At 25.6% G+C, this 16289-nt stretch overlaps 3 protein-coding genes across 4 annotated transcripts; all 3 read left to right on the forward strand.

Annotated features, from left to right (window-relative positions):
* The first annotated feature begins 9 nt into the window (after positions 1-9).
* LOC122502784 (probable pyruvate dehydrogenase E1 component subunit alpha, mitochondrial) lies at positions 10-3701 on the forward strand. 2 transcript variants are annotated; one of them, XM_043613012.1, is made up of 7 exons: positions 10-195; positions 401-418; positions 857-1087; positions 1660-1881; positions 1958-2206; positions 2294-2542; positions 2764-3701. In XM_043613012.1, the coding sequence occupies exons 1-7, from the start codon at positions 145-147 to the stop codon at positions 2947-2949; spliced, it is 1206 nt and encodes a 401-aa protein (XP_043468947.1). In that variant the 5' UTR covers positions 10-144; the 3' UTR covers positions 2950-3701. The 2 variants fall into 2 exon arrangements, with proteins under 2 accessions (XP_043468947.1, XP_043468948.1); XM_043613013.1 differs by lacking the exon at positions 401-418.
* Positions 3702-7828: 4127 nt separating this feature from the next.
* On the forward strand, positions 7829-15900 carry LOC122502805. The gene is made up of 3 exons (XM_043613063.1): positions 7829-8171; positions 8959-9081; positions 15107-15900. Exons 1-3 carry the CDS (start codon positions 8011-8013, stop codon positions 15276-15278), a joined length of 456 nt encoding a protein of 151 aa, XP_043468998.1. The 5' UTR covers positions 7829-8010; the 3' UTR covers positions 15279-15900.
* Positions 10818-14661, forward strand: LOC122502801. Its single transcript, XM_043613056.1, has 2 exons — positions 10818-10890; positions 11883-14661. The coding sequence occupies exon 2, from the start codon at positions 11905-11907 to the stop codon at positions 14128-14130; it is 2226 nt and encodes a 741-aa protein (XP_043468991.1). The 5' UTR covers positions 10818-10890; positions 11883-11904; the 3' UTR covers positions 14131-14661.
* Positions 15901-16289: the final 389 nt, after the last annotated feature.

The following is a 16289-nucleotide window of genomic DNA, read 5'->3' on the forward strand; positions in this document are numbered from 1 at the left end:
CGAACTTGACACACCGTCAGCCGCCAGAGTGCGCTGAACAATCGACGAAAGACAACAGTTCATCGGAATTTTTTTGTGAGAAAAAATTTTGTTTTTGATAAGTGTTGATCTGGTTTTTTAACGAAAAAAAAGACAATCGTCAATATGATTCCAACTTGTTTAAGAACGTGCAGTGGACAAGCGTCTCGGAGAAATGTAAGTAGAATAATTTTATCTTAGCGAAAATTATTGAAGATCAAGAAAATGACCTCTGTGGGTCTTTGCCATATTTGTCATCCCTGCTTCTTTCTAGATTTTCTCTAATCTCTAATTATTATTTATCTCATTGCACGATGTTATTTCAATTTCTCTTGATTTTTAATTGAAACCTTTTTTTTTCTTTGTCCCGGTCGCGAGTCAGTACGGGAGCTGGAACGAGGTAAATATATGTTTCAAGGTTAACCTCCTGTGCTGCTAACATAATTTCTTACGTATTAGAATTATTCACTTCCCCTCTTTTTATTTCTAAAATATTCAACAAAATTTAAATTCACATTTTGCTTTTAAAAAACAAACACTTGCACGCTTTCGTTTATAAATGTTTAAAAAAATTTCTGTTTTTCTTTTTGGGCAACATAACCTCAAATTTGACATTTTGTTTCTTTTACACTCCGAATGCTCCGAAATTATTTACAATTATTTATAATTATGGTTATATTATATCGTTTAAATATAACGAAAATAGAATTAGAAATTATAAAAGAAACTTTTCATTGAAAATTTGGAGAAATGGAAAGGCATATTTTGTTTATTTTGCTTTTTTTCTCTCTGGGGGAAAAAATTCTTTTGCGTTGAAATTGTTCGTTTTTTCTTCTAGATAGCGTCTTTTTTCAAGAAAAATAATTATGCCACAGAAGTATCATTCGAAACGAAACCATTCCGTTTGCATAAATTGGAAAAAGGTCCGTCGACAAAAGTTTCCATTAATAAAGAAGATGCGATGACGATGTATACACAATTGCACACGATTAGGAGGCTGGAAACAGCGGCTGGTAATCTTTATAAGGAGAAAATCGTTCGTGGATTTTGTCATTTATACTCGGGTCAGGTAAGATAGGCATTTCATTATTTTCAATATTCAGTATTCAATATTTCAATAATTTTTGAATTTATTAACAGGGTTGCCACAGGTTTTCAATTAATTATTAAAAATAATGAATTTAAAGGGAAACTTTAGTTAAAAACACTTTCAAAAATTTAATTTTGGAAAAGTTACAAATTATTACAGAATTCAATTATTTTCAGAAGTAATCAAATTCTTCACAAAAAGTCAATTATTATATTCTAAAATTTTTTTAAATTCTCGTCAAAATTTCAATTATTTTTATAATTAATCAAATTCTTCGGAGAAATTCAATTATTTTGTAAATTTTGGTAAAATTCTTTATAAGAATTCACTTACTTTTAATAAAATTTTAATAAAATTGTTACTAAGAAAGACAAAATTAAATTTTTGTGGTAACCCTGATGAAAATTATGATTTTATTTATGATATTTCGATTGTTTGGATTTAGAAATTTTAGTTTAGATGTAATTTTTGTTGTCAAATAAATCCATGATCTTAGTAAAATCATTAGTAATGATTTTATTGTTTACATAATTTTTGTTTTTTTCTTGTAGGAAGCTGTTGCCGTTGGAATAATGGGAGCTCTTCGAAAAAATAAGGATTCGGTTATTACCGCATATCGTGCTCACGGTTGGACTTATTTAATGGGTGTTAAACCAGCGGCTGTTTTAGCCGAACTCACAGGCAAACAAAGTGGTTCCTCACATGGAAAAGGAGGATCTATGCATCTTTATGCCGAAAGATTCTACGGAGGAAATGGTATTGTCGGCGCTCAGGTAAATTTAATTCCCCTCTTGAATTTCCAAAAAAAAATCTGTAAATCGTTTGCATTAATTTATTTTTTTCCCACAGGTACCTCTGGGTGTTGGTGTTGCGTTCGCACACAAATACAAAAAAGACGGAGGTGTTTGCGTCGCTCTCTATGGCGACGGTGCTGCGAATCAAGGGCAAATATTCGAGGTTTACAATATGGCGAAACTTTGGGACGTTCCATGCATTTTTGTTTGTGAAAATAATGGCTATGGAATGGGAACTAGTGTAGAACGATCGTCAGCGAGCACTGAGTATTATACTCGTGGGGATTACGTTCCTGGAATTTGGGTAAATTTTCTCCTGTTTAGAAAAATATCTTTTTCTAAATTTCTCCTTTTCTTTTATTTTATAAATTGTTTTGTTTTTTTTTTACAGGTTGATGGTATGGACGTTTTGGCAGTACGTGAAGCGACAAGATTTGCGGTGGATCATTGCACTTCTGGAAAAGGACCAATTGTGATGGAGACGGCAACTTATAGGTACAGTGGACACAGTATGTCCGATCCTGGAACGAGTTATCGTACCCGAGAGGAAATTCAAGAAGTGAGACAAACCCGAGATCCCATCACCGGTTTCAAGGACAAAATTCTCAGCGCCAATCTCGTCACTGCCGAAGAATTAAAGGTTCGATTCAGTCTTGTTCATTTTTTTTTGTTTTTAAATCCTTAAAAATGGAAAATTTGATTTAAATTTTCAATTTCTAAGGATTTTTGAATAAAGAATAAATTTAAATATAAATTTTAGTTAAAAACAATAAAATAATTAAATTTTTTGAGAAAAGTTAAATTTTTAAATTAAGTGTAGAAATAAAAAAAAATATACCAAAGAATGTATTTTATTTACAGAAAGTCGAGACGGAAATTCGCAAGGAAATCGATGAAGCTGTTAAATTGTCGAAATCTGATAAAGAAGCTCCTTTGTCGGAGGTTACATCTGACGTTTACGCTGAGAATTTAGAACCAGAAATTCGCAATGTCACTCCATTCAATCCATTGAAACACAATACAACAAGACGTCCAGTCAATCTTTGAATGAACAATTAACTCCAAAGATTTTAATTAAAAAATCGGTGTCTGACTACCGGTTTTTCGAATTTTTCTAATACGTGCACCATCGTGTATATTTGACAAGAACCAAATGAAAAAAACAGAGGATTTGTAATAATAGCCTTATTCTAGATCAATTATCCGAATCTCGACCATTATTTCCCAATTTTCTTTTAATTTCAAAATTCAAATTTAATTTGAATTCATTTGAAATTCAGTTATTGAATAATTAATTTAAATTAAATAATTAATAAAAGTAATTTAAATTCAATTTCATTTCAAAGAAATTAAGAAACTAAAATTGGACTTGAGAAATTGAGTGTCTTATTGACAAATCGTATTCTTAACGAAAACTGAAGATTTTAATTCAGATTTCTTGCAACGAATAAAATTGAAATTTGGACTAAAGTGTCTAAATTTCAGAATATTGTAGTCGAGTTTTCGTTGCTTAGTAGAAGAAAGTAAAAAAGAAAACAAAAACCTCTGCGGAAATAATGTTCAAGTTTAGCCAATTCACTGTTAATTTATTTTTAAACAATTTAGCAAAATTGTGATTGCGAATTCGATTACTGTATAATATAGACATACGTATTGCAGAAGAATTTCTGTAGCAGGATAATATTTGTCACTGTAAAATGTAAAATCGATTCGTGAACACTTGTTATGACATCTTGGTCTTTACGAGAATATGCTGTTAATATTATATAGTTAGCGAAATAAAAAAAATTCTTAGAGAATTATGGGATTATTCTTCTTTAATCTTTTTGGAAAAAACAAACTAAAATTTTTCATTAACTGGTCAATTTATAACTTTGGTTTAAATGGTCCAAACCATTTAAATTTAAATACTTTTTAAATAATATTTAATAGTAAATTTATTATTTTTAATTTCATTTAGTTAAATTGATGATTTTTTATTTAAACTATTTTTATTCCTTTTTATTATTATAATAAATTATTGTGAAAATCATTGAATTCTTGCGAAGAATTTTATCAAAAAATCTGATAATAATAGAATTCTTTCGAAGAATTTTATTATTTAGGAAAATAATTGAATTCTCGCGAAAGAATTTTGTTAAAAATTTTAAAAAATTCCAATTAAATTCTTTTTGAAGAATTTTATTATTTATTTATTATTATTATTTTATTATTTAGGACAATAATTTAATTCTCGCGAAGAACTTTGTTATAATTTTTGAAAATTTTAATTAAATTATTTTTGAAGAATTTCTTTGAATTTTTTTTAAATAATAGAACTTCTTTAATTTTTAATAATTTTAATTAAAAATTTTGAAAATAATTAAATTCTTTTAAAAAATTTGTTTTGAAAATAATTGATTTTTTGCAAAAATTTTATAACGATTTAAGAAAAAAATTGAATTGTTTCGTGAAATTTTACATTTTTTTTTGAAAATAATTGAATTTTTGCAAAGATTTGATAACTACTTAAGAACCAAATTGAATATTTTCATGAAATTTTACATTTTTTTTTTTAGAAAATAATTGAATTTTTGCAAAGATTTTATAACGAATTAAGAAAAAAAAATTGAATTCTTTCGTGGAATTTTTTTTTTGAAAATAATTGAATTTGTGCAAAGATTTTATTATTTTTGAGAATAATTTAATTGTTTTGAAGGTTTAATTATTTTCGAAAGTAATTAAATTCTTTTTTATTTTATAAGAAGAAAAAAAATTTATTAAAATTTTTAGAATTAATAAACAAGAATAATTAATAATAATAATTAATAATTAATCATTCAACCAATTAGTAAATTAGTTAATAATTGAATTTTTTTAAAGTTTAAATTATTATTATAATTATTATCTTTATTATTATTACTTATAATTACTTTTTTTATTATTAATAATAATTAATTCATCTTATTTATTAAAAATTCCTTAAAGCTCACGCCAAAGTTCAAAACATTCGTTTATTATTAATTATATTACTTATGTTAATTATTAATTAATTAATTAATTATTTAATTTAAATAACTTTTAAATTATAACATTTTTTAGATGAAGAACTACCTGTTGTATTGTGGGTATTTAATTACGAGGCAAAATGTATTTTAAATAATGTCCACCGCTGTAGAGCGCTGCGATCGTAAAGACGATTCGATAGGTCGATTTCGATATATCGAACAACTTCGAGAATTTTCACTGCGCTCTTAGCCAATCAGAAGGAAGCAAGGAAAGGACATAAAGAGGGGAGAGTTGGCGCGTAAATCAGTATCGCAGTGGCCCTCGAAGTAGTTTGTTGTTAAAAAGTGTTGCAAAAAAATTAACAATCGGACCGTGAAATCGTGAATTTTATTTATTAATTATTCTCTTCTGTTTATTTATTATACGATAGTTTCTTATTTCATGAAAATTTGTTTAATTTTTGTACTTTTGATCGGAGTGATCACTTGGTGAAGAAATTGTTAAACCAAGATGGCCGTCCTGTCATTGTTGTAGACACACAGTGTCGTTCATGATTTTCTTCAAGTTGTTAACTATTTATTAACTAATTCTATATTTCGTAAATTGACGCGTTATTAAAGTAAAGTATTTTAATTCTCGAAAGTATTGAATTCGTCTTTGATTAAAAATTTAGTCTTTTGTGTTTAGCGAGTTCATTGCGGCAATTCGTTGTGTACCACGTGCCTAGTGCGGTTGTTGTTGTTTTCTTTCGACAAAGTGGATTTTTTGTCTGCATTTCTCGTATAAATTTCTTTAACGAAGTCTAAATGTAGTATTCTTTAATAGTGTTCTTTTTTCTAATGAAAATAATAAGTGTTGTGACTGTGTTCCTTGAAAAAAAAAGAATCGGAATAAGTTTAGCAGCTCTCAGTGTCGATGCAGTTTACGGTAATGTTTACATTTGAAAGATTTTTACCCTCCCGTTAGAATATTAAATTAATTGAATAATTTTCGTGTGAATAAGTAAAGAAATTATTTGTTTCGATAAATTAATTTTATTTGTTGCTCATTGAGGTTATGTATTTTAATTTTGCAGTCAAATACTCTTTATTATTATTTAATCGAATCGACGGACAAATTACGACGAGCAAATTTATAGTTGTCGGATTAAATGTTTATTGTCTCATTGAATTGACATTTAACCTAAAAATTTTCTATTTAGAGAAAATAATAATTTTTTCGAATTGTAAATTGAATGTTATTCTAATAAAATGGAAATATTTTTTTTTTATTTTTGCTTCCTCATGAGGAAGATTTCTTTTTGGAAATATTTACATTTATTTTACAAGCGCTTGTGTCATCTTTCTTCTACAAAATTATTTACCATTTATGCCGAAAGATTTTTAAATCAATTGAATAGAAGCGTTATTTTTAAGATTATTTTTTTTAAACATGAATCTTTGTCATTTTCTAATATTTTCTTTTTTTTGCAATGTTTCAGGAGGAGTACTAATTACTAAAGGTAAAAATGTCCATCAGTCATCGCAGACATTACAACAACGAGGTTAGAACCAGCAACCGATGAGTCAATTTTTTATTTCTTTTATGATTTAATTTTAATAATAACAGTGACGCCATTAAAAAAAACTCAACGATTTTGGTATTCAGGAATTTTCAAATTTATACAAGAAATTAATAATTTTTTCAATGTCGCTTAGAATTTAGGTTTATTATAAAAAAGGGTTTAAAGAAATAAGATTTTTTTGAGGACTCTTGTTTTTGTCGATAATAGATTACTATTTTTAATTTATTTAAAAACTAATTTTTAATTACCACAAAAATTTTTTTTTTCATTTTGAATATCGAATACAAACTTCTGAATACAATTTAGCAATTTCTAAACTCAATTTGAAATTTTTTAACGGAATTTTATTTATTTTGGAACTCGAATATAATTTTTAAACTCAATTTTTAATTATTGAACAATTTTATAAATTTTTAAAATTCAAAAATTAATTTTCCGTCATTTGAAATTAATTTTTCAATACCATTTTTTTTTTGTTTATTTATTCATTTATTTATAAATACAATTTCATAATTTTTGAACTCAATTGCAAATTTTTAAACACGTTTTTATATTTTTTAACAACGATTTCATAATTTTTTAGTTCACTTTTCAATAATAAAAGACAAATTTTTAATTTCGAAAACTATTTTTTAATTATCAAAACACTTGTTAATTTCTGAATATTATTTTATAATTTTTAATCGCAATTTGTGATTTTTAATAACAATTTTTTAATATTTAATGGAAGATGATTTTCCAATTTTATAATTTATGTACTAATTTTCATAAACGATTTTTCAATTTTTAACAATTGTTTTCTATGTTTTAAAATTGAGTTTTTTTTTATAACAAATTTTTAACTAATGTTTTCAAAATTTATTTAAAGTTATTTAAAAACAATTTTTTATTCATTATTTAATCACAGTTTTCTAATCCTTATAAATATTTATTATTATTGCAAATAATTTTCCAATTTTTCAAGACGATTTAATAATTATTAAAACTGATTTTCTAGTTAGAAATAATTTTCTAAAAAATTGTTTTAATTTTGAAAAATCGAACTATAAACTTGAAATAAAACTTGAAATATTCACTACATAACACAAAAATTAATAAATAATAATAATAAAAATAATTAAATTATAATTAATAATTATCATTAATTATCATTAATTATCAGTAATTATCATTACCTTATTAATTAAATATTTAAATTAGAAGAATTTATTTTTAAACAATTATTATAAGTAATTTAGCGCCCAAAATTTTAGTCCTCCTTTTTTTTTGAAAATTTTGATAAAATACATTTCTCTGTTATCTTCAGTGTAAATACCACATGAGTACAGGTATTTAACTGAAGAGGCACTCGTGTCGTTTCGATTTTTATGACATTTTTTTCCCCTCAAGAATGTCGGACTCGTGAACTCCAGACATCACGCGGACTTTCTTTGATATCAAAAAATTCGACATTTTTTCACGCCCTTGTGTTTTTCTTTTCTCGCGAATAACCAAAAAAACGGTAAATTAAAAAAATTCTTTAAAAAGTCAAAAGGGAAAAAGAAGTCGAACAAAATATGGCTAGTAACGGAAAAACGAATGACTGTTCAATTCTCTCAAAACTTGGTCTCAAACCACTTACAAAATGTAACCTCGTGAAATTTTATGTTCCAATTGCTGGTGCCGCTTCACATACCGCAATGTCTGTTAGTGTTATGAATCCAAGTTTAGCTGCAAGGTAAGTTTTATTTATTTTATCACCTAATAAATTATCTGATGCAATGATAGTCATTCATTACTTTTTTTTCTATTCTTTTTTTTTTCCCTGTTCTTCCTCTAAGTTTTGTGTTATTACGTAATTTGGAATTTTATCACTTAACCGCTAAAAGTTTTACAAATTAATGACGATTTCCTAATTAAATATGTATTTTGAAAGAAGAAAATTATCATTCATTTATTTTCTTATCGTTTGACAATTTTCCTACACTGTAAATATCGGAAATTTGATTTTAATTAGAGAGCGAAAATAGTACTTTTTACTTTATATCCTTGAATTTCGATCGATATTTCGATTCTTTTTATTTTTGTATTATTCTAATAGTTTTCTAAATGAAAATAAAAAATTACATTGTTGGAAATTTCGTATAAGTTGTAAAAGAAAAATGTAGAAAATTGTCTAAAACTCGAAAAATGAGTATTAATACTAGTAATAAATAAATAAATAAATAATATAAAAAAGCGAAGGAAAATTCATTGAGGAAAATTGAAATGCAATTATAATTCTACGTCAGTTCTGTTTAGATGTCATCCATCATGATAAAGTTTATTATAACAGAAACAGATCATAACGAGAAATCTAAGTAGAAAAAAACGTGATAAGTCAATATTAGAGAAAATAACAATATTTGAATTAAGATGATGAAAGTCTTTCGTTTTAAGTGAAATATTTTCATGATTTTCAAAATTTTAATAGGAAAGCAAAAAAAGGGAAATTTATGAATATTTAATTAATTTATTTTTTGCAGAATATCACCAAAGTGGGATGTAACAAATGCTCTACTTGTTGCCACTCTTGTTGGAACAGGTACTTACATTTATACAAGAAAGCACTTGCAAAATGCTCCTGCTTGCTCAAGAATCTGCTACAGGTATGAATTATTATAAAAATTAAAAATTTATTTGCAAATTTATTTATCAATTTCTTTATAATTTCTTTATCAATTTATTTATTATTTCTTTATAATTTCTTTATCAATTTATTCATAATTAATTTACAAATATATTTGTAATTATAAAACAACAAAAAAACAAAATTTCTTCGCAATAATTCAATTATTTTTAGTACAATTCTAATGAAATTCCTCGAAAAATGTAATTATTTTTAAAAGTTTTATTGAAATTCGTCAAGTGAATTTATTCAATTATTTTCAAAAAATTTTAATAAAACTCTTGGAAAAATTTCAATTATTTTCAAAAATTTTTCTCAATTCAATGATTTTCAATATTCATTATTTTAATAAAATTTTCCAAAAGAATTCAATTATTTTAAAAAATGTTGATAAAATTCTTCGCAAAAATTAAATTATGTATTTTTAAAATTAATAAACATTTCACAAGAATTTAATTAATAAAATTTTTTTTGAATTTCTTCGCAATAATTTAATTATTTTCTTAATAAATAAAAATATTTTTAAGGAATTTAATTATTTTTATAAACAATAAAAAAGTCATCGCAGAATTACAATTATTTTTAAAAAATTTATTCAAATTATTCGAAATAATTGAATTGTTCCTTTAAATTTTCATAAAATTCTTCAAAGAAATTCAAATATTTACAAAAATTTTAATAAAATCCCCCACAAGTTTCAATTATTTTTATAAATAATAAAATTTTTTCCAGGAATTCAATTATTTAAAAAAATTGAATAAAATTCTTTGCAGAAATTTAATTATTTTCATAAATAATAAAATTCTTTTTAGGAATTCAATTATTTTCATAAATAATAAAATTATTTTTACCAATTCAATTACTTTCATAAATAATCGCAGAATTTCAATTATTTTCAATACAATTTTAATTAAATTATTCGAAATAATTGAATTGTTCCTTTAAATTTTCATAACATTCTTTAAAAAAATCAAATATTTACAAAAATTTTAATAAAATCCTTTACAAAAATTCATTTTTTTAGAAAAATTTTATAAAATTCTTTTGGAGAAATTTAATTATTTTCGTAAGTAATAAAATTGTTTTTAGAAATTGGATGATTTTCATAAATAATCGTAGAATTTCAATTATTTTCAATACAATTTTAAATAAATTCCCAGAATAATTAAATATTAAAAACATTACAGTGTGAATTTTTAGAAATAATTGATTTTTGGAAAGGTTTAAAATTAAATTTTTTGAAAATTTGCATTTTTAATACTTTTAACTAACAATTCTGTAGAATTAATTTTTTTGGAAAAGTTTAATTACACTTTTTTTAAAAATTATTTGAAGTTTTTATTTTTTAACATATTTTTAATTGAAGAATTTCCGAATTATTGAAATTTCACGTAAAATTGAATTGTAAACAAATAGATCAGGGTGTCTACTAACCGGGAAAACCGGGAAAACCGGGAATTAGCCGGGAAAAAAATAAAAACCGGGAATAACCGGGAAAACCGGGAAATATTCGGGAATTGAAATTTATTCGTAATAATTCAATAAATTTTTAGGAAAATTTTTTTTGACATTTGAAAGTAAAGACAGTGTTTACACAGAATTTTATTTGGATGAATTCATTTCAAATAAACCCGCGCTATTTCGACCATATTCAAGCATGCGCGAATTAAGCTGCTGCTATAATCTATACATACATATATATTCATGTTGAACCATGTGTGATTTGATAATGTAGTTGCAGGTGTCAAAATATTTTGTAAAAAAGTTGATTGTGTTGATTTACAATTCGGTAAGCTATTTTTTATAAATTCAAGTATTAGAAAACATACTGTGCTATAAATCTATCAGTTTTAATAATAGTATTTAAAAGTTTAAGCCAAATAGTGGGATTCATAGTCACATGTATCTTATTGGAATTTGAGGTTAGGTATTAAATTTCAACTAGCAAATAAATTCTTTATACAAAATTTATTTAAAAAAAGTTTTTAGTAATTAACTTGTTATTTTTATACTATTATTGAAACGATGGATTCTTTAAAAAATAATGTTTTTATTGAACTTGTTATTTACGTAGCCCGGTAAGAAGCGTTTAATCCGTTTAATAGTGATAAACTGTTTAATTTTCTGCAGGTACATATGTATTTATTTTTGTAAATTTTTATTTTCTTAAATCTAATTCAAAACATTTTATGAAAATTTTACTTGAATTGAGTTTTCTCGATATTTGGTGGTTTTTGCTTAGAAAATTAGTGTGATATTGCGAAAAATGAACATGATTAAAAACGAGTATTTTTTAATCGATTTTCCTGAATTAATTTAAAATATTTTATATATCAAATCAATGGATTATTTTTATTTTAAAATGCTCAAATTAAAATTAATTGAAAATGTACCTAAATTTTTTTTTAATTAATCAAGTTTTAAAATAAACGTTTTTAAGGTTATTTTACCTTGACACTTGTTACATTCCTTGATTTGATAAATATTTTTTAATACTTTTTTTATTTTTTAATGTTGTTTCCAATCCAATAAGAGCTCTACTTTAATAAACTTTAACATTTACTTTCGTTTCTATTGTAAACTTATTACTTACCATAATATACTGTCAATTACAAGAAATAGATTTTTATAGTTTCTGAAAATAGAAAATTCAAGTCGTCTCGGATATTTTTGGATATTACAGTTCGATTAATCCGTTCTTACCGGGTGCAGTAATTAATTAGCCGAAATTCTTTATATTAAATTTTAGTCGATGTACATTAGTTTTTTTTTAATTTTTAGCTTTAATTTCTAACGGTCTACAATGAGTCGAAGTCAGACGGTGTTTCAAGCAACTTGGAAAGTTGAATTTCCATGGGTAGAGCAAGATAAACGACCATTTTATGCTCTTTGCACTATGTGCAATAAATCATTTACATTTGAATCAATGGGTCGCTCAGCTTTAACCAGTCATACGAAAAGTAAAAAACATAAAGATTTAATGGATATTGCTAGGAAAACAGTGCCTATTTCAAATTCAGTGGTAACAAAACCATCAGAACCATCATCTCAGACCAGTTCTTCTATTTCGTTAAATAATCGTTTATCACAACATTTACTTGATTCACATCTCACAAAAGATACTGTGACTGAAGCTGAAATCTTATGGTGCATTGAAACGGTGATGACACACACGTCTTTGCGATCTGCTGAAAGTAACGTACTTCTTTTTAAACGAATGTTTCCGGACAGTGAAATTGCCAAAAGTCTTAAATTGCACAAAGATAAAGTATCGTATGGTGTTGCTTTCGGCATTGCTCCATATTTCCAAAAGGAATTGGTCAACAAATTGAAAAATCGTGAATTTTTAGTAATCGGCTTTGATGAATCTCTGAATAAAGTCGCACAAAAAAATCAAATGGATTTGAATATTCGTTTTTGGGATGTCGATAAAAATCAGGTTTCTTGTCGCTATTTAACATCTGTTTTTCTTCACCATACAACAGCAGAGGATCTTCTTGATGGACTAAAATTTGGTCTAAGTGAAATTGACCTTCAAAAAATCTTACAAATTTCTATGGATGGACCTCATGTTAACTGGAAACTGATTCGTTTATTTAACTCGGAATTACGTTTACCTCCTGATTCACCAAAGTTACTGGAACTAGGCTCGTGTGGACTCCACGGCGTTAATGGAGCTTTTAAAACAGGTATTAAGAAAACTGAATGGAACTTAGATGCATTTTTAAGAGCGTCCTATAATTTGTTTAAACAAGTACCTGCCCGTCGCGGAGATTTTGTCAAAATAACTGGCTGCAAAGAATTTCCTTTAAAATTTTGTCAAGTTCGTTGGACAGAAAATTCTAAAGTTGCACGACGAATTGAAAATATTCTACCTCATCTGATTAAATATGTTGATCACGCAAAATCTACTAAAAAAGAACCTACGTGCAATAGTTTTACAATTGTTGCTGATGCATTAACTGATAAACTTTTGCCTGCAAAACTTTCATTTTTTCGATCTTTAGCTGAAGACTTAGAACCGTTTTTAACTGAATTTCAGTCAGATGCTCCATTAGCACCTTTTTTATTTGATAGTCTAACATTAATGCTAAAAAACTGCATGACAAGATTTGTAAAAGAGGATGTGATTCTAAAAACTCGACTGCACAAGATCGATGTTTTAAAGAAAACTGACGGTAAATATGAAAATCTAAAGTGGACGAAAGATGTTGATCTTGGTTATGCTACCTGTTATGCATTACAAAGGTGTGAAGGAACGAGCCCTAAGGAAATTCTTCTATTTAAACAAAATTGTAGAAACTGTCTGCAACATTTAGTAAACAAGTTGTTGGAGAGAACGCCTTTAAAATATCCTTTGACGGAAGCTTTAACTTGCTTAAATCCTCATAAAATTGCTTTTTGTGTAAAAGAAGCGAAAAAGCAACTACGTATTGCTTTAGATATTCTTTTAAAAGCGAATATTTTTTCTTCGGCACTAATTCAAAACGCAGATCGAGAATATAAAACTTTATTATCAGACCAATCAATCATTGAGCAAATGAAGCTTTACTGCAGAAACGATTCGCGTTTGGATGATTTTTGGATGCAAACACTTTCAATTCGACCAGACATTGAAACTAAAAGTCTGAAAGAAGTCTTAAAGACTTTTTTTATATTGTCGCACGGAAACGCAACTTTAGAAAGGGGATTTTCTGTGAATAAAGAGATGATCATTGAAAATTTAAAAGAAGAAACTCTTATTGCGCATCGAATCATTTATGATTCGGTAACAAGTTCAGGAGGTCTTACCAACATAATCATAACAAAATCATTAATTCATTCAATGAGGAATGCTCACGGAAAATGGCAGGATGCTTTAGAAAAGCATAGGAAGGATAGACTTGAAGAAGAAAAAGCTAAAGAGAACCAAAGAAAAATGGAAAAGGATATAAAAGAATTAAACAGTAAAAAAGCAAAGCTGTTGTCAGAAACTGCACTAAAAGTTGCTAACATTGACGAAACTTTAAAAAGTTTGCGGAAAAAATAACTCTTCTAGTCTTGAAGTTAATTTATAAAGCTTATATTATATTAACTTAAAATACTATTATATTTTATACCTCGTTCAAATTGAAGTTAATACATGTTTATAAACTACTACTCTTTAAGAAATGAAAATATATAATTATTTATGCGTATTTTAAATATAAATTATGGTTGCTATGTGATAAATGTACAAATTAAGTTGGTTTTATATTTCACAAAGACTCTACTGTTTCCATGTTATAAGAGGTAGCATATTGAAAACATTGCAATTGTTTAATCGTTTAATTAAAAGTATTTTCATGGTTGTGAACTTTTTAAATAAATTTACTTTTAAATTTTTTAAATTTTATGAATATATACCTACATGCATTAATTTATAACATTAAACTACAAAGGTAGGTTGCCAAAATAGACTAGAATTTGTTATTCATGCTTTTTAAAAAAAGAAAATTTAATATTTTCAACCGGAAAAAACCGGGAAAAACCGGGAAAAAACCGGGAAATGACCGGGAATTTGGCAAGCAAAATTTAGTAGACACCCTGTAGATTTGAAAATTTTCAAAGAACTTTTTCAAGAATCATTAAAAATAATTGATAATTGATTTAAAGAAGAATTTTAGTTATAAAAATTCTAGAAAATAATAATTCAATTGAAATGATGAAAATAATTTTAAAGAAGTTAGAGTAACAATATTCTTATAATTTAAGATAATGATTACAAAACATGAAGAAATCAATCGCTCCGAGTCGAAGACTCGTAGTTATTGATTTCTTCGCATTTTGTAATTTTAATATTCTTATGAGTTGTTGAATTTCAAAAAGGTTTGAATTTAAAATTTTTCTGATAGTCAATTAACGTAAAAGAATGAATTTTTGTTTTGCAAAAATAAAGAAATTATTTAATTTTGGAAAATATTTAAAATTTTAGTATTTTTAGTGACAATTTTATAATAATTAAACCGTTTTTCTTTTTTTTTTAGTGCAACTGGAGCCATTCTGTTAAGCTTTGGATCAGTTTTAGCTTGCGCGATACTGCGTTCAATTACACCTCCAAATCCCACAACGTGCACAATTTTGGGCCTGGGCACTTCAATTCTTTTGATTAAAATTGGTTCAAGCTATCTGCAACATGTAGATGAGAATGTCAAATAAATTGGATAGATCATCGAAGTTACGATAATTTTTTTTTTTTTTTAAATTTTTGTTAATGTTATTACCAAAAAAAAAAGAAAAAAATGTGTCATCAAGAAAAAAAGAACGATTAAAGAATTTCAACTCTTTGTTCAATTTCTTTTTTTCTTCTTGACAAAAATCATCTCGTAAAACTGGTTACACAAATTTCTTATATAAATCTCACCAAAAAAAAAAGAAAACAAAAATTTTTCGATTAATTTTTTTTTCCAGTTAGTACACTGAGAGACGCTTTTACTAATGAAATTAGTGTATAGAAATGATTGATAATCAAATAAAGTAGAATTGTTTCTTGTATCTAGAATCGCTGGGACGAGAAATATACAATAAAGAATATTGTGAAAAAAGTTCGCGATTTGGATATAAAATAATTATTATAATCACGTAAAAAATATATTATAAATACTGTGTGGATGCTGTCGTAGGCGCAACACAAACAAAAAATTACATTCGAATCACGTGATAATATAATACGTCATATTTTATATTATATTTTGAGAGAAGATTCTTTTTTTTCTCCTTTTCTCATTATATTATGACACTTTCTTCGAAATAAAATAATCACTGAAATATTGTTCGAAAATACTTTGATTATTTCTATTACCCTTTTTTTTTGTTTAAATTATTTATTTACTGATTTATATTTTTTAAAAGTATTTGTTTTTAAAGAAATTATATTTAACGCAAAAAGAAATTAAAATTTTCGTTTCGATTATTATTTCGCATTTTATTGCCCGTGCTTTTTAAATAAAAATGATTCAACTATTCAATTATTTTTATAAATAAAAAAATATTCACAGGAATTCAATTATTTAAAACAGAATTTTCCTAATATTTTTCAAAAAAAATCAATTATTTAAATAGATTTTTGTAAAATACTTCGCAAGAATTCAATTATTTTTATAAATAATAAAATTGTCAGGAATTCAATTATTTTTTAAAATTTTAATAATAATCGTTGCAAGAATTCAA

The sequence above is a fragment of the Leptopilina heterotoma genome, unplaced genomic scaffold (assembly GCF_015476425.1).
Source record: "Leptopilina heterotoma isolate Lh14 unplaced genomic scaffold, ASM1547642v1 Lhet_238, whole genome shotgun sequence".
Classification (NCBI taxonomy): Eukaryota; Metazoa; Arthropoda; class Insecta; order Hymenoptera; family Figitidae; genus Leptopilina; species Leptopilina heterotoma.

What these genes read in the sequence shown, in the direction of transcription:
- LOC122502784 (XM_043613012.1), top strand. Translation starts at nt 145, where the DNA reads ATGATTCCAACTTGTTTAAGAACGTGCAGTGGACAAGCGTCTCGGAGA. An exon ending in GTCATTTATACTCGGGTCAG is followed by an intron (nt 1,088 to 1,659) that starts GTAAGATAGGCA and finishes TTTTTCTTGTAG; the next exon opens with GAAGCTGTTGCCGTTGGAAT. An exon ending in ATGGTATTGTCGGCGCTCAG is followed by an intron (nt 1,882 to 1,957) that starts GTAAATTTAATT and finishes TTTTTCCCACAG; the next exon opens with GTACCTCTGGGTGTTGGTGT.
- LOC122502805 (XM_043613063.1), top strand. Translation starts at nt 8,011, where the DNA reads ATGGCTAGTAACGGAAAAACGAATGACTGTTCAATTCTCTCAAAACTT. An exon ending in AATCCAAGTTTAGCTGCAAG is followed by an intron (nt 8,172 to 8,958) that starts GTAAGTTTTATT and finishes TATTTTTTGCAG; the next exon opens with AATATCACCAAAGTGGGATG. An exon ending in TGCTCAAGAATCTGCTACAG is followed by an intron (nt 9,082 to 15,106) that starts GTATGAATTATT and finishes TTTTTTTTTTAG; the next exon opens with TGCAACTGGAGCCATTCTGT.
- LOC122502801 (XM_043613056.1), top strand. Translation starts at nt 11,905, where the DNA reads ATGAGTCGAAGTCAGACGGTGTTTCAAGCAACTTGGAAAGTTGAATTT.